Source organism: Rhinoraja longicauda, chromosome 3, assembly GCF_053455715.1.
Source record: "Rhinoraja longicauda isolate Sanriku21f chromosome 3, sRhiLon1.1, whole genome shotgun sequence".
NCBI lineage: Eukaryota > Metazoa > Chordata > Chondrichthyes > Rajiformes > Arhynchobatidae > Rhinoraja > Rhinoraja longicauda.
Window position 1 is genome coordinate 70,161,364 of NC_135955.1, and position 19,617 is coordinate 70,180,980.

The 19,617-nt window shown below is 40.8% G+C and overlaps 1 protein-coding gene across 4 annotated transcripts in view; it reads left to right on the top strand.

Moving 5' to 3' along the window:
- The window catches only part of epb41l4a (erythrocyte membrane protein band 4.1 like 4A), a 139,003-nt gene that overhangs the window by 32,455 nt on the left and 86,931 nt on the right, over positions 1-19,617 (top strand). For 3 of the 4 annotated variants that reach the window (XM_078396358.1, XM_078396355.1, XM_078396356.1), the window contains 2 exons: positions 15,877-15,981; positions 18,041-18,092. In XM_078396358.1, coding sequence (XP_078252484.1) covers positions 15,931-15,981; positions 18,041-18,092 — 103 coding nt within the window. In that variant the 5' untranslated portion in view covers positions 15,877-15,930. Of the gene's footprint in view, positions 1-15,816; positions 15,982-18,040; positions 18,093-19,617 lie in introns of those variants that run through there. The other variant, XM_078396357.1, reaches the window with a different exon arrangement.

Consider the following 19,617-nt stretch of genomic DNA (forward strand, 5'->3'; position numbering starts at 1 on the left):
ACCATTCTGTGTAAATATCTGGCCCTACTCATCTCCTTTTTACTTTAAGTTTTGCCCTCTAGTATTTGATATTTCCACCCTGGGGTAAAGATTTAGTCTACCCTATGCCTTTCATAATTTTGTAAACTTCTTTTAGGTCTCCCCTTCGCCTCCGCCGCTCTGCGGGAAACAATCCAAGTTTGTTCAAACTCTACTAGAACCAATACCATCGAACCTAGGCAGCATCCTGGTAAATCTCTTCTGCACTCTCTCCAAAGACACGACATCCTTCCGGTAAAGGGGCAACTAAACTGCACACAGTACTCTAAATATGGCCTAATCAAAGTTTTATAAAGTTGTAATGTGACTTTTCGACTTGGGTTCAATGCTCTGAGTATACGCCACCTTTACTATTCTATCTGTTGCTTCTTTCAGGGAGTTATGGATCTGGACCCCAATGTCCCTCTGTACATCAATGCTTTTAAAAGACCTGCTTTTAACTGTTTTCTCCCTTATATTTGTCCTCCTAAAAAGCAAAACTTCACACTTGCCCAGATCAAACTCTCCACCATTTCTCCGCCCATATCTGCAACTGATCTAAATCCCACTGTATCTGTTGAAAGCACTCTTTACTGTCCACAACTTTACACATTTTTGTGTCTGCAGACTTACTAACCAACCCACATACATTTTTGTCCAAGTCATTTATATACATCGCAAACAATGAGTAAATTAGAAAATGGAAACAGATAGGGCAAGCAAACTATATTTTATTGTGAAGAAAAAAGGTTTAGAAAATTGCAAAACAGATTATAATTGATATTGGAGTTCAAAAGAGGATCGAATAATTAAAGTAGATCAGTAATAATCTTCTATTGTCAATCTTGCACAAGACAAGTTGGAATGGAAATTGAAATTTATAAGTTTAAGGCAGGGAAATTCAGAACATAAGATAGCTCAATTATTAGTTGAACATTTTTAGTTTTCTTTGTGAAAGGGTAATTTTAAATGTTCTTTAGTTTATGTAACGTGTACAATTCTTAACAGATTTTAAAGTCAGTCATTACATTTGATACATTTCATTGTATCATGAGGCAACAAAGATACAAGAAACCTAAGGGTATTGGATTTGTCTCATACACAACAATGACCTGAAATTGGATGCATATATTCTTTGCTTTACAAATGGGTATTTAAATCAAATAGAAAGTGACTTCCCATGTAGCCTGTACATTGAGATGTGCCATTCAGATATCTGTACAGTTGTGTGGAAAGGGGAATATTAAAGTGGATGTCCTGCATACAATATTAGAAATTAGTTTGAAGAAGGGTCCCGACCCAAAACATCTGTCCATTTCCTTTGCAGATGCTGCCTGTCCCATTGAGTTCCTTCAGCACTTTGTATTTTGTGTGAAGTATTTGTATCTGTTAAATGGTCTGCTTAGTCATTAAAATGCAATTTAAACAAAGAAGTCAGAGCATGTCATGCCCTGTGTATCTTGGCAACTGGTTAGATTTTTCAGTGAATCGTGACTAAATTGCATCTCTATGAAAAGCTGATATTGTGTAACAGATTACAAAATTGGATCAAATTTGCAGAAGCATGTTGATGATACGGCTTGAAGGCAGCTAGTCACAAAGGAAGTTATTCCAATGGGTTACTACAAGATTTCAAATTCCGACAAGCAACGTATAGCTTCAATATAATTAATACCTCTTTCTTTGTAGCATACAGAGCTTCTCTTCTGATTCACAAACCAAATTATGAGTCATAGATGAATCACTGAATAGATGCTTGTGTCAAGTTTTTGAAATATAAACCATACCAATTAAGACTCTTGGACATAACCATTTGACGACTTCCTCCTGCAGAAACTGATTTACCATTTATATTCTTTCCAGCAACTCAACTGTGAAAATAATGTCTGGAATCTTAAACTTAGTGCATTTCTAGGCAATTTGAATGACAACTGTCTAATGTTAGTTATGGCTTCTGTATTTGAAATAATACTGGGGAACTTTTAACTTTTTCTTGAATCAGATTATGAATTATTTCCAGATCTTGTAACCTTTGTTTAAGATATGGAATCAGATTTTTAAAATTAGATTATTATTAGGATGAGATTTATTTTTAGGTTTGATTTTTATTAGAATTCTCGTATTGAATAATGATGGCTTTGATTGAAATATGTTAGAAAATAAAATTAAGCAATGTAGCTCTTCAACAGTAATCAGCAAAACAACATGAACAGATAAAATTCACATGGAATTTTGAATAAAACTGCACAGTAATTGCAAATCTTGGCCAATTTTCCAAATAATTTGATTTGCAGATTTTGTCCAGTTTATTCAATTTTATAGTTGTAGTGGAAAGTTAAATAGGCAGAAAGAAAGCTTATGACATTTGAACGGGTAAAATAGATAAGGGGGTTATTAATGAGCCATACTGAAAAAGCATCCTGAAATTCTGAGAATCTTTGGTTTGTGGCTGGACTAAATCTTTCTGTACCAGGTAAGGAGATTTGGTGCATTGCAGACTGTCAAGGGAATTGTCAGAAGGGAATAAAAAATGCCAACTGCAATCCCAACTGTTGAAATTGATTCTGGTTTAAAATATAAGGTGAAATGTGCCATTTTTATAATACCTGGTTTACTTAAAATCTAACTTAATATCATAAGCACTTAAATAATTGCATTACAATACAATGCATAAAACATTACAGCTCAAAACTTGTAGTCTCAGCAGTTTACTGCACAATAAATCTGCATTTATTTGATATGGAGGTTTCAGTCAAGTATTAAACTATTTTCTGAAGTAAGTAACTTCCTTTAAGTTAATTTTTGCTTGAGGTTTCATCCACATTTTTAAGGTTCTAAATGAGACAATATTAAGACCATTAGTGTTCTGCATGAGCAGAACAAGTAATAGCCCATGGAAGATATCTGGATGTATGTGTTAAAAGAACCATCAGCATAAGACCTACATTTGTATATATTTTAGTTTGTTTTATATCTGTAAAAATCTACCAGTAAATGAATATGTATCCAAAATTTCTCTCTTTTGCTGCAATAAATTTTGTGCTTACGCTTTAAGTGCTAGGCACATATTGGATGTTATCAATTTTTTACCAAGATTTGACCATGGCAATGAAAAGAAGATGAAAGGTGAAGTAAAATTAAATCAATAGTTTTTTTCCTTGCAATATATAAATGGAAGGTGGGCTATAGCAGAGTCGTCATCTTGGAGCAGCCATTTGGAGCAGTGGTTGTGAGAGTGGCTGTTGTGCGTTGCAAGTGCTGAGGCTTTCCTTGAGAGGCATTGGTGAGAAATCTGAGCAATGGTAGGATAATATAATTAAGGTCTATTACTTTCCTCTTTAGTCTTGGTGGTTTTGAAATGGTAATCAGGCCAGTCATATTCTCCTGAATGATGTGGAGGATCAGGGAATCTTCCAGTATCCCTGGGAACCATACCTGTGGGAAGTGGGTTCATCTGCAGTTCCTGACTGACCGCATTGAGCAGCTGGAGCTGCAGTCATGCTTGCACATTTTATCATAAACTCTTCATTTGGGTTGCTGCTTGTTATGGTGCGTGGGTTCATGCTTATTAGCTCAAATGGATATGCTGCCTACCTATCCTATTCAATTAACTTTAAAATGCAAAAATAGTACTTGCTGTCCCACCAAAATCTTGAGTTTCATGCTCTGAAGCGATAGGCCTCCGTAGCATTGGATTCTATGCTATTTATTTCTCTGTATTCTTTCTAAAATTCCAAAGCTCTGAGTCAGTCCATGCCGACAATCATTATCTCTGCAATTTGCCTTGTACAAAAAAAATGTCAAGCCTACAGAATGTTAAATGTGATAAATGGTTGCAGCCTGGAAATTATAGTCTGTTAACTTCATGGGAGCTTTTCTTACTCAACGTTTTAAAGTATTTTAAAGCAATTCTTTTCCCTTTTGGAGCTCAGGATAGGGTTTAGCCTTGAATGATTCAAGTCAAGTCGAAACTAGTCACCTGCAGAATGAACTAACTATCCACAAGTTATTTGATCATTTCATTTCATTTGTATATTTACCTAGCTTTCCACATAATTTGGATTCATACACAGTGCTATCTTAACAGGATAGGCCAGCAATTCACCTTAAAAAAAGCTTGAACTCACCATATTGTGGTGGTATGAGAGTGGGGAATAGGAGTTCTTAGCCGTCGTGCACAGAAATAAAACACTCTAAATCATTTGGTGAGTTTTGCTTCAGGTTGGCGGGATTAGGACAGAGGAACAGGGTAAGGGTGCCCATTTAAACAATTAGGTGAAAATAAACTTTTTTGCATTATCAAACCCACTGTTCTCTCACTTTGAAGTGGAGGGTCTTGGGGAGATAGTCATAAAGAATATACTTGGATATGTTGGGATTCATTAGAGATTCATAGCATGGCTTTAGAAAAAATTGGCTCTCCCTAACTGGCTTGAAGGGCCAAATGGCCTCCTCCTGCACATATTTTCTATGTTTCTATGAAATATCTGATAATATTAGAATATTTCCTGGAAATCCAATTGATAAATTACACCTCAAGAAATTCAGATGTTTGATAAATTACCTAATCGATTCCATGTATTTGAACCATAACCTAGCTCCTGATAACCTGGAACATTTGCTTCCCTGCCTCTATGATAGCCAGCTGAGTAGCAAAAATTTATCAGCATTTAGTCCTTAAGTACTATGCCCTCCATAATGTTTGGGACAAAGACCCATCATTTATTTATTTGCCTCTGTACTCCACAATTTGAGATTTGTAATAGAAAAAAAATCACATGTGGTTAAAGTGCATATTGTCAGATTTTAATAAAGGCCATTTTTATACACTTTGGTTTCACCATGTAGAAATTACAGCAGTGTTTATAAATAGTCCCCCCATTTCAGGGACACAGCAATGTCATGTAAATGAAAGTAGTCATGTTTAGTATTTTGTTGCATATCCTTTGTATGCAATGATTGCTTGAAGTCTGCGATTCATGAACATCACCAGTTGCTGGGTGTCTTCTCTGGTGATGCTCTGCCAGGCCTGTATTGCAGTCATCTTTAGCCTATGCTTGTTTTGGGGGCTAGTCCCCTTCAGTTTTCTCTTCAGCATATAAAAAGCATGCTCAATTGGGTTCAGATCGGGTGATTAACTTGGCCACTCAAGAATTTACCATTTTTTAGCTTTGAAAAACTCTTTTGTTGCTTTAGCAGTATGTTTGGGATCATTATCTTGCTGTAGAATGAACCGCCGGCCAATGAGTTTTGAGGCATTTGTTTGAACTTGAGCAGATAGGATGTGTCTATACACTTCAGAATTCATTATGCTACTACCATCAGCAGTTGTATCATCAATGAAGATAAGTGAGCCAGTACCTTCAGCAGCCATACATGCCCAGGCCATAACACCCCCACCACTGTGTTTCACAGATGAGGTGGTATGCTTTGGATCATGGCAGTTCCTTCTCTCCTCCATACTTTGCTCTTGCCATCACTCTGATAGAAGTTAATCTTCGTCTCATCTGTCCACAAGACCTTTTTCCAGAACTGTGGTTGCTCTTTTAAGTACTTCTTGGCAAACTGTAACCTTGCCATCCTATTTTTGTGGCTAACCAGTTGTTTGCATCCTGCAGTGTAGCCTCTATTTTTGTTCATGAAGTCTTCTGTAGGCAGTGGTCATTGACAAATCCACACCTGACTCCTGAAGAGTGTTTCTGATCTGTCGGACAGGTGTTTGGGGATTTTTCTTTATTATAGAGAGAATTTTTCTGTCATCAGCTGTGGAGGTCTTCCTTGGCCTGCCAGTCTCTTTGCGATTAGGAAGCTTACCAGTGCTCTCTTTCTTCTTAATGATGTTCCAAACAATTGATTTTGCCAAGCCTAAGGTTTGGCTGATGTCTCTAACAGTTTTATTCTTGTTTCTCAGTCTCATAATGGCTTCTTTGACTTTCATTGGCAAAACTTTGGTCCTCATGTTGATAAACAGCAATAAAAGTTTGGAAAGGTGATGGAAAGACTGTAGGAGAGACTAGGTGCTGCAAGCTCTCTTATACCCGCATTAAGGAGGCATTTAAACACACCTGAGCAATTACAAACACCTGTGAAGCCATGTGACCCAAACATCATGGTGCCCTGAAATGGGGGGACTATGTATAAACATAGCTGTAATTTTGACATGGTGAAACCAAAATATATAAAAATACCCTTTAATAAAATCTGACAATGTGCACTTTAACCATATCTGATTTTTTCTATTACAAATCTCAAATTGTGGAGTACAGAGACAAATAAATAAATGATGGGTCTTTGTCCCAAACATTATGGAGGGCACTGTAGGTAAGCCTTGAGATGCAGAGGGTTTTAGGTTCAGAGTGCATGATTTGTACAACCCAGGTTTTGTAGGTGCAGCATTTTCCAAGAACATGTGGAGCTGAGAAGAGAAACTCGAGATTAAAAAAGCATCCATTAAAGCAATTTTAAGAATAAGGGGTAAGCCATTTAGGACTGAGATGAGGAAAAACTTGTTCACCCAGAGAGTTGTGATTCTGTGGAATTCTCTGCCACAGAAGGCAGTGGACGCCAATTTACTGGATGTTAATTCACTGGATGTTTTCAAGAGAGAGTTAGATTTAGCTCTGAGGGCTAAAGGAATCAATGGATATGGTGAAAAAGCAGGAACGGGGTACTGATTTTAGATGATCAGCCATGATCATATTGAATGGTGGTGCTGGCTCAAAGGACTGAATGGCCTATTCCTGCATTTATTTTTCTACTTTTCTATGTTTTTTAAAGCAAGAGCTTGAGTTTCCAAGAGATTGCGGAGTGAGAAAAAGAGATATGCTGGAAATGTATAAAACAAGCCAAGAAGAGGTTATTGTCATAAGTGGACCTGTTGGGCCCAAACCTCTCCAGCATTGATGCAGCACCCTCTCCTCCCCCCCCCCCCCCCCTTCCCCCTCCCCTCTCCAAAGATATCAGTGCAAAGCACAATTAGAAAATAAATTCATTGTAGTGCAAAAGGTGGTCCATTGTGTTCTTTTGGTGAGGTAAGATTAGGGTCGTGCAGGTCAATTCAAGAAACTGACAGTTGCTTTTGAAACTGGCAGTGTGGCTCTTTCGGCCTTTGTACCTACTATCAGCCTGTAGCAGTGAGAAGCGGGCATGGCCCAGATGGTGGGAATCCTTACTGGTAGATGCCACCTTCTTGAGGCAGATGCTTTCAGTGGTCGGGAGGGGGCTATGCCTGTGATGTACTGGGCTGAATCCCCACTCTGCGGCCTCTTGTATTCCTGTGCATTGACCTTCCAAGTAGCCATTAAATTAAGAGTGACAAATAGTTTCCCAAGATGCAGTGAAGCCGAGGAAGAGCATAGGAAAAAAACCTGCAGATGCTGGTTTAAATCGAAGGTAGACACAAAATGCTGGAGTAACTCAGCGGGTCAGGCAGCATCTCGGGAGAGAAGGAATGGGTGACGTTTCAGGTCGAGATCCTTCTTCAGACTGAAGAAAGGTCTCGACCCGAAATGTCACCCATTCCTTCTCTCCCGAGATGCTGCCTGACCCGCTGAGTTACTCCAGCATTTTGTGTCTACCTCCAAGGAAGAGCACGGGAGATTTAAAAATAGGAGTAGGCCATTCGGACCTTTGAGCCAGCACCACAGATTAGGTGTGGGAGATTAGGGAAACTTCAGTTATCCCTGGTGACTACACCCAGCTGCAGCTCGTGACTAACCACGTCAAGGATCTGGAGCTCGGGTTGGATGCACCCAGGATCATTCAAAGCTATACTGCGGTGGTCACACACCTAAGGTGCCAGCTACAGGTAGTTTGGTGACCATCAGGAAAGGTACAGGAAATAGATAGTGCAAGGTTCCCTGTGGCCATTCCTCTCAGTAACGGGGCTTTGCATACGGTTGAAGGGGGTTATATTTTAAATAACAGCAGCAGCAGACTCATCAAAGAGTGGCGTCAGACAGTGATAGTAATAGGAGACTCAGTTAGTGTAAGAAAATAACTACAGATGCTGGTACAAATCGAAGGTATTTATTCACAAAATGCTGGAGTAACTCAGCAGGTCAGGCAGCATCTCAGGAGAGAAGGAATGGGTGACGTTTCGGGTCGAGACCCTTCTTCAGACTCAGTAGTTAGGGAACAATCCAGGAGATTTTACGGCTGTAAATAAGACTCCAGGACGGTGTGTTGTGGCCTGGGTACTAGAGGCAAAGATGCCTCTGAGCAGCCAACGGTTGTTGTGCAGAGGTTGTTGTGTACCAACGATATAGGTAAAAGAGGGGCAAGGTCCTGCAAAGTGAATGTAGGAAATTAGGAAAGCTATGTTAAGGACTTTAAGAATAATAATTTGTAGATTAATCACCACATGTTATTGAGAGCAAGAATGGAATGATAAGCTTGGGGGGGGGGGGGGGGGGAATTAGGAGGGCAGAACAAAAGAGATGTGAAGTTGAGGGCAAGGAGTAGGTAAGGTGATTTAAACTAATTTTATTTCAATGGAAGGAGCTTAATAGGTGGACAGTTACACACCATGGATTGAGTCGTGGGACTGGGATATTGTTGCAGAGAGAAAGACAATTCAATGTTCCAGGGTACAAATGTTACAGGTGTGATATAGGTAAGAGAATGGGGGGATGGCTGCCTTTTAAAGAGGGAGAACATAATAACCGTGTTTGTAGAGGATATTCTTGGGGGATCCACCAGGGAAGCCTTGTGAGGAGAGCTCAGGAACAAGAAGGGGATGATCTCTTTGAAGGCACTGTATTATAGCCCCACAATAGTCAGTGGGAATTATCGGAGCAGATGTGCAGGGAGATCACAGGTAGACGTAAGAATAATTGAACAGTATTAGTTGGAAATTTTCACTTGTATTGACTGGTCACCAAAACAACACACAAGGTGTGGTCCCACCAAGACTCAGTATGTGCAATGGGATATTTCTGCTCCTGGTCAACATACAATCCGCCTTTTTAGCCGCCTGCTGAACTTGCACAGTGCTTTTAGCATCAGGTCCATGAGGATCTGGACTAGGTTTTTGAGACAAATTCCTGGAACGGTTTCATATGAGAAAAGGTTGGACTGGCTTGCCTTTTCTGCTGGTTTAGAGGAATGTGAGGAGATTTGATTGAAATATAAGATCCTGAAGGTCTTGACGGCATGTTTGAAAAAGGATGCTTTGTCTCGAGGGAGAATCTGGAACTAGGGGTCACTGTTTAAGAATGAAGGGGGTCATCCATTTAACACTGAGACAAGGTGAATTTTTTTCCCTCTGAGGATTGTAAATCTTTGAAGTTTCTTTTTCAAAACGTGGTGGAAGCTATCTTTGAATATTTTTAAGGCAGACATAGATATATGTTTGATAAGCAAGAATTTGATAAGACTACTTTCTGCTTTTATTTTAGATTTCCAATTATTTTATTTCTTAAGATTTCTATTTGATTTTCATGCACAGGAAGTTGATGGATGGAGGTCGCAAATAAACCTATTTGTCAATCCATTAACATCTATGATGCTTTCAAAAAATAGAAAGGCATTTCCTGTTGTCACATATCTGTTAATTGACCTTGAAAATAAAAGGCTAGTGTCTTTGGAAAATGTAGGACCATGGGGAGTCATCTAAAAATTGGAGCTAGGTTTTCAAGAGTGAAACCAGGAGAAACTTCCATGTGCAAAGGCAAGTAAAAATCTTGATTATGTTGTAACCAGTGCATGAAAATCAAATTGTAGATTTTAATAACTTTTCATTAACTTAAAGGATCTGGGCCAAATGTGGGTAAATGAAGTGGCTACTAGATCAGACATGAGCTGAAATGGTAAAACAAATTCAAAATTCTAAGTGGCCTCCTATATTCCTCTATATTTTGAAGGAAAGAATTTATCAAAAATAGTCATAAAGGATATGAATTACCTGAATTTAGGATTTATCAGAGATTCACAGCTTGGCTTTAGGATATGTTGGACTTCCCTTATTAATCAGAACGAAATGTAAGATGTGATCAGATTGTTCGGTGAAAGTCGTCCAATAGGGGTACATTTCATGAACTTCAAAAGGCATCAGAACAGAAATGCATTGTGTGGATGATAGGGATGTTGTTAAGTTGAATATGTGAACTGATTGAAATGAAATAAACATTGGCATGTTATTTGTGAGCTTGGGACAAAAGTTTGGTATCATAATGTGGAGATGAGGAACGCAGAGCCAGATCTGTCCTTTTTGTTTGCTTCGGCCACTGGACTCCGCATGGGCTTTGCAGCATTGTGTGCTAGGTTAAAGCTTTATACATTGTGTTTTTCTCCTCTGAAGACGAGCTGGAACATTCTGCGGTTTGGGCTACTGATTACTACTAGCTTTAGCAAGTTCAGCATTTTTGTGATTACGTAGCCTCAAGCAGGTGAAAGAGAGAGAGAGATAGCCTCAAGCATGTGCTTTAACCTAGCACACAATGCTGCAAAGCCCATGCGGAGTCCAGTGGCCGAAGCAAACAAAAAGGACAGATCTGGCTCTGCGTTCCTCATCTCCACAATATAATCAATATTGAAACTAATAATGTACAGAAGAGTTTAAATAGATTCATTCCTAGTAACATTTGTACCAAAAAAGTGTTAGACAATACCCATCACCACCAAGAGAGAGTATAATTATCAATGGCATTCAATGGCATTTCCATTGTTGAAGCCCATAACCTCTTGACCCTTGATCAAAAACTCGACAAGCCAAATAAATATTGTGGCTACAACAGCAGGGCAGAGGCTAGGTATCCAGTGGTAAGTGAGTCGCCTCCTGACACCCCAAAGCAGTTCTACCAAGAAAACCAGGTGGAAGAATGATTGAACACTTGTTTGTCTAGATGAGTGCAGCTCTCAGAATTCTTAAAAGGCTTGAAATCGTCTGGGAGAAATTAGCCATCTTGTTTGGGGAAAAATGTACAATTAAAGGCAAGACCCTTAACAGCAGAGGAGGTTTACCATAATGATGCCTGGCTTAGGGGGTATTGGCTACAGAGTAATGACAGAAAGGATTGTTTTCTCTGGAGCGCCAGAGGTTGCAGGGAGACCTGATAGAAGTATATAAAATTATGGGAGACATAGATAGGGTAAACAGTCAGAATTTTTTTCTCAGGATGGAAAAATCAAGTTCTAGAAGGCCATTCCTCTCAGTAACGGGGCTTTGCATACGGTGGTGCTGCACAGGACAAAGGGAGATGTTTTGTACATAGTTATCTTGGCTGTACACAGTGTGAAGTCCTTGCAGTGGTCGGCTATATCAGCCTCGATATTCGGCCACCACACATGCATGCGGGCAAGCGCCTTCATTCGCACAATTCCAATGTGTGTCTTGTGCAACATTTTCAGAATTGTCGATCGCAGTTCTGTCGGAATGATCACTCGACAGTCGCGGAGCAGAATGCCATCCTTTGAGGAGATTTCCGTTTGCGCATTCTCGAATGAGCGGAATTCCTTGTCCAGCTTGGGACTGTTCGGCCACCCCTGAGTGACAAAATGTCGTACCTTCGACAAAATGGAGTCTGTGCTCGTATAGTTGGCGACCGTCCTTGCGGAGAAGGGGAAATCGGCAGTGTGTCAATCCGTAGGAAAGCGGAGAAAGGGCAAGAAAGCGTAAAACACAGTCGACCAAATCGTAAAGACCATTTCTATTGAAGTGCTCGGTGTGTCCACGATCACCAAAAAGGCGAGAATTTCGCTGCGGGTCTCGAACGTTGATCTACAGTTCCAGGTGGACACTGGTGGACACTGGTGTGGCTGTGTCGCTAGTGGGTCAGGATACCTGGGAGAGGATCGGATCGCCGAAACTGAAACCGGCCAACATCTGCCTTTTCGGATACGGACGACAGGCCATTCCCACGAAAGGCAAATGCACTGTCGCCGTTTCCTGTAATGGTATGACACAGATGTTGCCGCTGATCGTCGTTGGCAAAGAAGGTACATCCCTGGGCGCCATCGACTGGATCCGTGCTTTCAAGCTTGACATGAACGCCTTGATCTACGATGGATCAACTATGGCATTGTCATCTACCACGGACTGCAACATGGTCAGCAAGTGCGAGAACAACCTGCTATATAGTAAACATCACACTCCCCCTTTCCAGTTTGAACGTCTCTATTCCTGAATGAGTCGCCTTGGGGTATTGTCAAAACTGTAATGCATTTTTGCTGTGTCTAGCATTGCCATTCTGAAACAAGTTCTCAGTCTTTCTGTAAGACATAATCTGTACTCCGCTTGCAGTGGTTCTGTAATGCACTGTTTTCGTAGCTACGATTTTCTTGTTATCCCCAGAGCATGCTTTCCATCTCTAGCCATTGAACCCCGCTTTTGCTTCTGAAGAGTATTATTAGTCCGTTTCCGTCTCCCCTTGGCTGCAGTTTTTCTCAGCGGTCGTCAGCATTTTGGATGCGAACGCGATTGGTTCTTCCTTGCCGTTTTGCGCCGTTTGTGAGATTACAGCTCCAAGACCGTACGGCAATGCATCGGCGGCCAGCGAGATCGGCTTCGATGGAACATAGTGGACCAAACGCGTCTTCTGGGCCAGCATCTCCTTCAACCTGGTGAATGCATGGTCACACTCTTTAGACCAGTGCCATTCGACATCCTGTTTTCGTAGGTTGTTCAATGGTGCGCACAAGGTCGAAAGTGCCGCTGTCTTGTGTTCATCAATGTCTCCAGAAACTTTTGCACTACTTCAAAATTTACTTACAGAAGAAGTAACTGAAGTTTCATATGCTGAAATCACAATGGCTTTGCAGCTGCGTTACGAAGAAAGTTGAAATTTCCTCGCAGCTCGCCTCGATTTCTACCGGATGGTGCAACAGGAAGGGCAATCTATCACCGAATTTCTTGTTGAACTTCGCACCAAGGCAAAGGCATGTGATTTTAAAGCTCAATGCTGCAAGAAGTGCCAAGACAATGCATTGCGGGATAGACTGATCATGGGCTGCAGGCACGCATTCATACAGCAGGTGATTCTCAAGGAATCGGACGCCTCATTGAAGAATGTGCTGCATTGTGCTAAAATGGCCGAGCTGCTAAGTAAAGAACTGCACAAAATGGCCGGCGATACAGCATCGAAGCTCCCTCAAGAGGTGCATACAGTTTGTCAGACTCGTCCGCAATGCCAGAAACCATTTGATCGACCCAGAGCAAATCCGGAGAATAAGGGCAGTTTCAGAAGAGCCGTTCCCCTGTGGGGGGAGGATCGAAACCCTGCTACCGGTGCGGCTCGACTGCTCATCATCACCGTGAGTGACCGTATATCGAGTCCGTTTGTTACGCCTGTAACCGAAAAAGTCATCTCTAGACAGTGTGGAGTGTGCAGTCAGATTGTGTAGTTGCAGCCATTTTAGTTGTCTTGCTGCCAGCATTGAGTTAATGGAATAAAGACTTCTGTTGTACCTTGAAGACTCGCAAAGTTTCATACAGCCATAGAACAAGAACACGAAAGAAACTTACCTGGTTGTGTCATGTACTTCTTTAAAGTTTACTGGCTTCATTGGAATGTTACTGTATAAGAAAAAAAGTGATATAAAGGTATATTTGAGTATGAGAGTCGTGGATTTGTACAAAACAAAAGGAACCCCTTCAACCCACCACATCCACAGAGATCTTTATGCCCATCTACACTAATCCTATTTGTCCACAATATGTCTCTCCTTCCATACCTTGACTGTTCATGAGCCTAAATAAATGAAGAATTGAATTGAATTGAATACTTTATTGCCACTTGTGACAAGTCACAGTGAAATTCTTTGCTTGCATACCCAAGATATGCAAATAGTCACCCTTAAAGGGGGCTTACAAAGTTACAAATTCCCCCCTAACCACCCCCCACTGCGCCAGTTCCTCGTTGCTCTTTCCCTCTCCCCACGTCAGGTCCTCCTTTGTTCCTTCCCTCAGCAGCGGTGTCCTCACTTCCACGTGACCATCCTCGTCCGCTGGTTGGCGCCATCATTGACCGCCGCACCGACCTCTTCATTAACGCTGCCTTGTCCTGTCTGGATGCCTCGGTGGCGCCGACCCAACCGCTGGCTCTGTCGACCCAGGCACCAATAGCCGTGGGCTTCGTCGACTTGTAAGGCTCTACCTCCGACTCGCAAAGCTCCAGCCTTGGCTTCTCAGCGGCACCTCCCTTTATATATAACTAGAAAAGGGTGGACCCGTTGGGCCCAAACCTCTTCTCCATTGGTCTAACACCCTCCCCTCCCCACCTCTCCCCCTTCCCCTCCCCCCCACTCCACCCTTCCCCCCTTCTCCTCCCCCCTCACCCACTCCATCCTCCTCAACCCCCCTTATCCTCCCATCACCCACTCCATCCCCCCTCAACCCCGCTTAAAACTCCCCAAAACCTCTCCTGCATTGGTCTAGCACTGTCTCCTCCCCCACTCCCCCCCCCCTTCCCCACCCTCCACTCACCCACTCCATTCCCCCTCAACCCCCCATCTCCCCCCCTCCTTCCGTCCCCCCCACCCACTCACTCACCCACTCCATTCCCCCACTCCATCTCCCCTCCCCCCTGGGTCGCTGCCGTTTGCACCATCGCAAGTCGAAATATCGTAAGTCGAAGCATCGTAAGTCGGAGAGCATCTGTATTAGATCAACAGTTCCTAACTGCATAGGCGTGGACACGTTGGGTTCCCACTGTGACGTCGAACACGGAGGAATTACAGTGGCAGGCGCCGCTGACAGGCAGGGAAAGTGGAAAAGGGATTTATTAAAGTTTAAAAAGTGATTTTTAAAGTTTAAAAAGTGAATAACTTAAAAAATATAACAACCATTTGAACCGCAGGCCAATGGTGAGTAAGGTAGGCCTAAAATTGTTGCCATATCGTGTACCGTTTTGGCTGTATTTCGGGTATAAATATATTTACGAACGAACAAATATACAAACAAATAAGATGAGAGTTATAGTAATAATAATATAGTAATATATAGAAGATGCCTCTTAAATATAATGATGTATCTGATTCCACCACCTCTGGAGCATGTTCCAGATATCAACCACTGACATTCCTTCAAATCTGGTAGTCCAGCTCAAAATCTCGTGCCGGATTAATAGTTTTGCTGCACTGAGTTAATCGAGGCAGCTATTTCACTGGACAGAAAAGCACAAAATACTTTATGGTGCAATCTTGATTAATCTCTGTGATGTCATTAGGAGGAGCTACACATTCAGATACAATTTACGAGTATTTGAACTTTACTAACTCAAACAATATTTTCAGTGATATATTTGAGCAAAATTTAATTATTATGCCTTTGTGTGCAGAAATATTCAATCCATTTTCAAAATATACAAAGCATTTGGATTAAAGACACACTTAACATTTGAACAGAATGTAAACTCACACTTCAGAGAAATATTCAGTGGAATGTTCGATTTTCAGAACGGCTGACTTTCAATTGAAGATTCTATGCCACATCTGAACACAATAATAGATCTAAAAGATCCTATGGTGTTAATTAAGTAAGAGAAAAATGTTGTTCTGGTTTCTTTCCCCAATATTTGCCAGTCAACAACAAAATAGATTTTGATACTAGATGTACAATCATATAGTTGTTTTACCATATGATTGCAAGTCCCTAAAAGCATGTTGCAACCTGTCAAATATTTTCAAAGTGTGGTCACTAATATAATGTTTCTCAGCACTACTTGTTTTCAATGTATTGTACATTTTATTAGCCAGTTGACAAAGAATATATTTTACCACATTTATATTACATTTTTACTCATAATTGTTTTGTCAATGTCACTATTTTCTCACAGTTAAAAACTCTGTAATAAAAGTGTAATGGTTTGTACATGCAGTGATTATTTTTCTGAAATGGTGCTTTTGAATTATTTTCCACAGAAATCTACTAAGGGGTCTATTGTCCTGGATTATGTCTTTCGAAACGTTAACCTAATGGAAACAGAATATTTTGGTTTGCGATATTGTGACAGAAGTCATCAAACTGTAAGTGATACGAAACGGTTAAATGGGGCCAAATGTTTGGCAAATAAGGCTGCAATCATTTACCTTAAAAAGTGTTATTTATTAGAAATAGATATTTTTTTATCTTCAGTTTTTAACTTTGTATACCAACATTTTCTTTAGCACATGACACAAGTACATGCTGGAAGATTCTAGCATCTCTACATGCTGGAAGATTCTAGCAATTCAAAAATGTTACAAATCAATCAAATAAACTATTAAAACAATAAGACATTAACAACAGAGTGGTTAATAGGGAATCAGTACTTGTCATGCAGATTGCTGGTTTTAAAAAGTTGTGCATGTCTGTAATAATGCAAATAGGATTCGGATCAATGATGAAGAAAGAACACTTTAACCATGTAACATTACAAATGAAACATTAAATCAACAATAAAAGTGCAATAAAATAATGAGTGCCTGAAAACCTGAGAGTCCTGGCACTCTTCCAGTTCTCAGCCCGAGGAGAACGTGGAACATAGAACAGTACAGCAAAGGAACAAGCTCTTTTACCTAACCATGCCAATCAGGTTGCCAAGTTAAAGCATTCTTCTTGGCCTGCTCATTATTCATATCCTTCCATATCTAATGTCTCTTAAACACCACAATCGTATCTACCTCCACCACGACTCCAGGTAGCAGGTTCCAGGCACCCACCACTCACTGTGGGGAAAAAAAAACTTGCCCCTCACATGTCCTTTAAATTTTTCCCGTCCTGCCTTAAAGCTATGCTCTCGGGTCTTTGATATTTCCATCCTGCGGAAAGATATTGTGACTATTTACCCTATCTATGATTCTTAATTTTATATATCAGGTCTCCCTCCACCGCTGATGTTCAGTGAGCTGACAAGCAGCATGCAATTATATATTCACTAGACCAAGTGGACCTGTTGGGCCCAAACCTCTCTGGCATTGGTGCAGCACCCTCTCCTCTCCCCCTCCCCTCCACCTGGTTAGGGATAAGGAAAACGAGAGATCTAGACGTTGATGTGGAGAGATAAAGAACAATGGATGAAAGATGTGCAAAAAAGTAGGAATGGAAGGATGTCACCCTTGACTGTCAAAGTTTTACGTCAAAAGATATGTTGTATTTATTTTGTTCTGCCTATGAAATGTTTTGAAGTTAAACTTTAAAAAATGTATTTATAACATCTTTAAAAAAATTATTATTTCATATTTCATTATGATTGCCTATTTGAAACATGAAAACTGATATACCAGCTGGTGCAAATTTTACTGAAAAGTGTTGCAAGGTTCAAGGCTGAATATCAGGACTATTTGGTCTCAATAGATGCAGGAATGGTATCCTGTTCTCCTGTTCTTTGCACCTCTGCCTTCCACCCATACCTCAAACCACCCACTCTTATGAATTCTTGAACAGGAATTTTGCTGCCATTTATAAAAATAGATTGCAAGGATACCATGAAGGGTAGAAGGAAATAAAATGTTAATTCTTTAACGCCCGATAAAGATATTGAATGTATTTACAAGAGAATGGTTCAAATCTAAACAAATCAGAGTATTTGATAATTCTAAAGATGTACAGATCCAACACCATTTTTTTCTTCTTCCTTGGTTCCAGCATTGCTGGATTATCCATTTTGTCGGACCAACAGAGGTCACAGCCTCTGAGAGGTGTTGAACGGTCCGCCCAGGCAGTTGGGGAACAGAGCAACTGGCCTGAAAAGTCGGCTTCAGACGTTGGCGATGGGAACGGATCTGACTGCTCCGGCTGGGCCAGAGTTCCAGAACCCTAGTCACCAGGGGCAAATTCCTCATCCAGCCTTGGCGCCATATTTTCAGGGGGACATTTGGGGGAGATTTCAAGTGCGCTCTTGTAATTTTGTCTGGTTTGAAGGAGGTGCCAGGCCACTAGTTGCTTGAAAATCAGTGGTGGACCTGTACTTGCTAAAAGGCTTTCAGGTGTTCTTGCTCTAAAACATATTTGATTTACTTCCGAATATATTACTGAAGTTGTGTAATATTCCACATAAAAGAAACTTAGTAATTTGTTCTAATATTAACCATTTATTTTAAACAGTACTGGCTGGATCCCATGAAAACACTTGCTGAACACAAGGATCTCATGAATAGTGAGTAATATTTTCAATTAACTCTCAAAACATGCATTTAATGCTTTATAGGCCCAATAAAACTAGATGGGTAGTTCAGAATGTGCAGTTTTGTGTATCATTGAGCTTCATTCAGTACACGGTTAAAGCAATGCAGATTACATTTTCTTTCACACAGATAGGTGATCTGAAATGAAAGAATTCAATGAGTTGTGAAAAATGATATCTCGTTATTCTGATATTCTGAGACTGGAAAGACTGGGTTTGTTTCCTGTAAGTCAATTTTGTTTTATAAATCCAAGCTATTCTGAGGAAAGACATTCTAGCAGGAATTTGCAGATTCCTGCTCAAGAATCTGCTCAAGCTCTAGCAGATTCCTGCTCAAGAATCTGAGGAAAGACATTCTAGCCTTAGAGGGAGTACAGGGAAGGTTCACCAGATTGATCCCTGGGATGGCAGGACTTTCATATGAAGAAAGACTGGATAGACTAGGCTTATACCCGCTGGAATTTAGAAGACTGAGGGGGGATCTTATTGAAACATATAAAATTCTTAAGGGGTTGGAGAGGCTAGATGCGGGAAGATTGTTCCCGATGTTGGGGAAGTCCAGAACCAGGGGTCACAGCTTAAGGATAAGGGGGAAGTCTTTTAGGACCGAGATGAGAAAACATTTCTTCATACAGAGAGTGGTAATTCTGTGGAATTCTCTGCCACAGAAGGTAGTTGAGGCCAGTTCATTGGCTATATTTAAGAGGGAGTTAGATGTGGCCCTTGTGGCTAAAGGGATCAGGGGGTATGGAGAGAAGGCAGGTACAGGTTACTGAGCTGGATGATCAGCCAGGATCATATTGAATGGCGGTGCAGGCTCGAAGGGCCGAATGGCCGACTCCTGCACCTATTTTCTATGGTTTCTATGTTTCTATTTTAATTATTTTGGCTTGAGTTTACAGACTTTGGCATACTATATGTAGGCCTACTCAGAATCAGTTACATCAATTTTTGCCCAAACCATTTTGGCTATCATTTGTGGGAGTAGTTAGAATCTGCTCTATCTCTACTTGTCCTTTTGATGTGACATTAAGTATTTCTGAAAGTGGACCAACTGATACTCAAACGAGAGTAACACATGTGGAGGGTTGCTGTTCTGATTGGAGTCTATGAACAAGGATCATTGCTGGGACCCCTGAGGTATGTAATATGCATCAATGACTTGGATGTGAATGTGAGAGGCATGATTAGTAACACAAAAATTGATCAGATGGAAATTTGGGCAGAGCAATGGTAGATCAAAGTTATGTATTTAATGTATAAGAAAATAACTGCAGATGCTGGTACAAATCGATTTATTCACCAAATGCTGGAGTAACTCAGCAGGTCAGGCAGCATCTCGGGAGAGAAGGAATGGGTGACGTTTCGGGTCGAGACCCTTCTTCAGACTGGTGTATTTGATCTATGTTAAACCTATGTTAAATAATGTATTTTGAAAGGTCAAATAAGAGCAGGACATAAACAGTAAACATAAACTTTAGGGCCCAAGGGAGTGTTG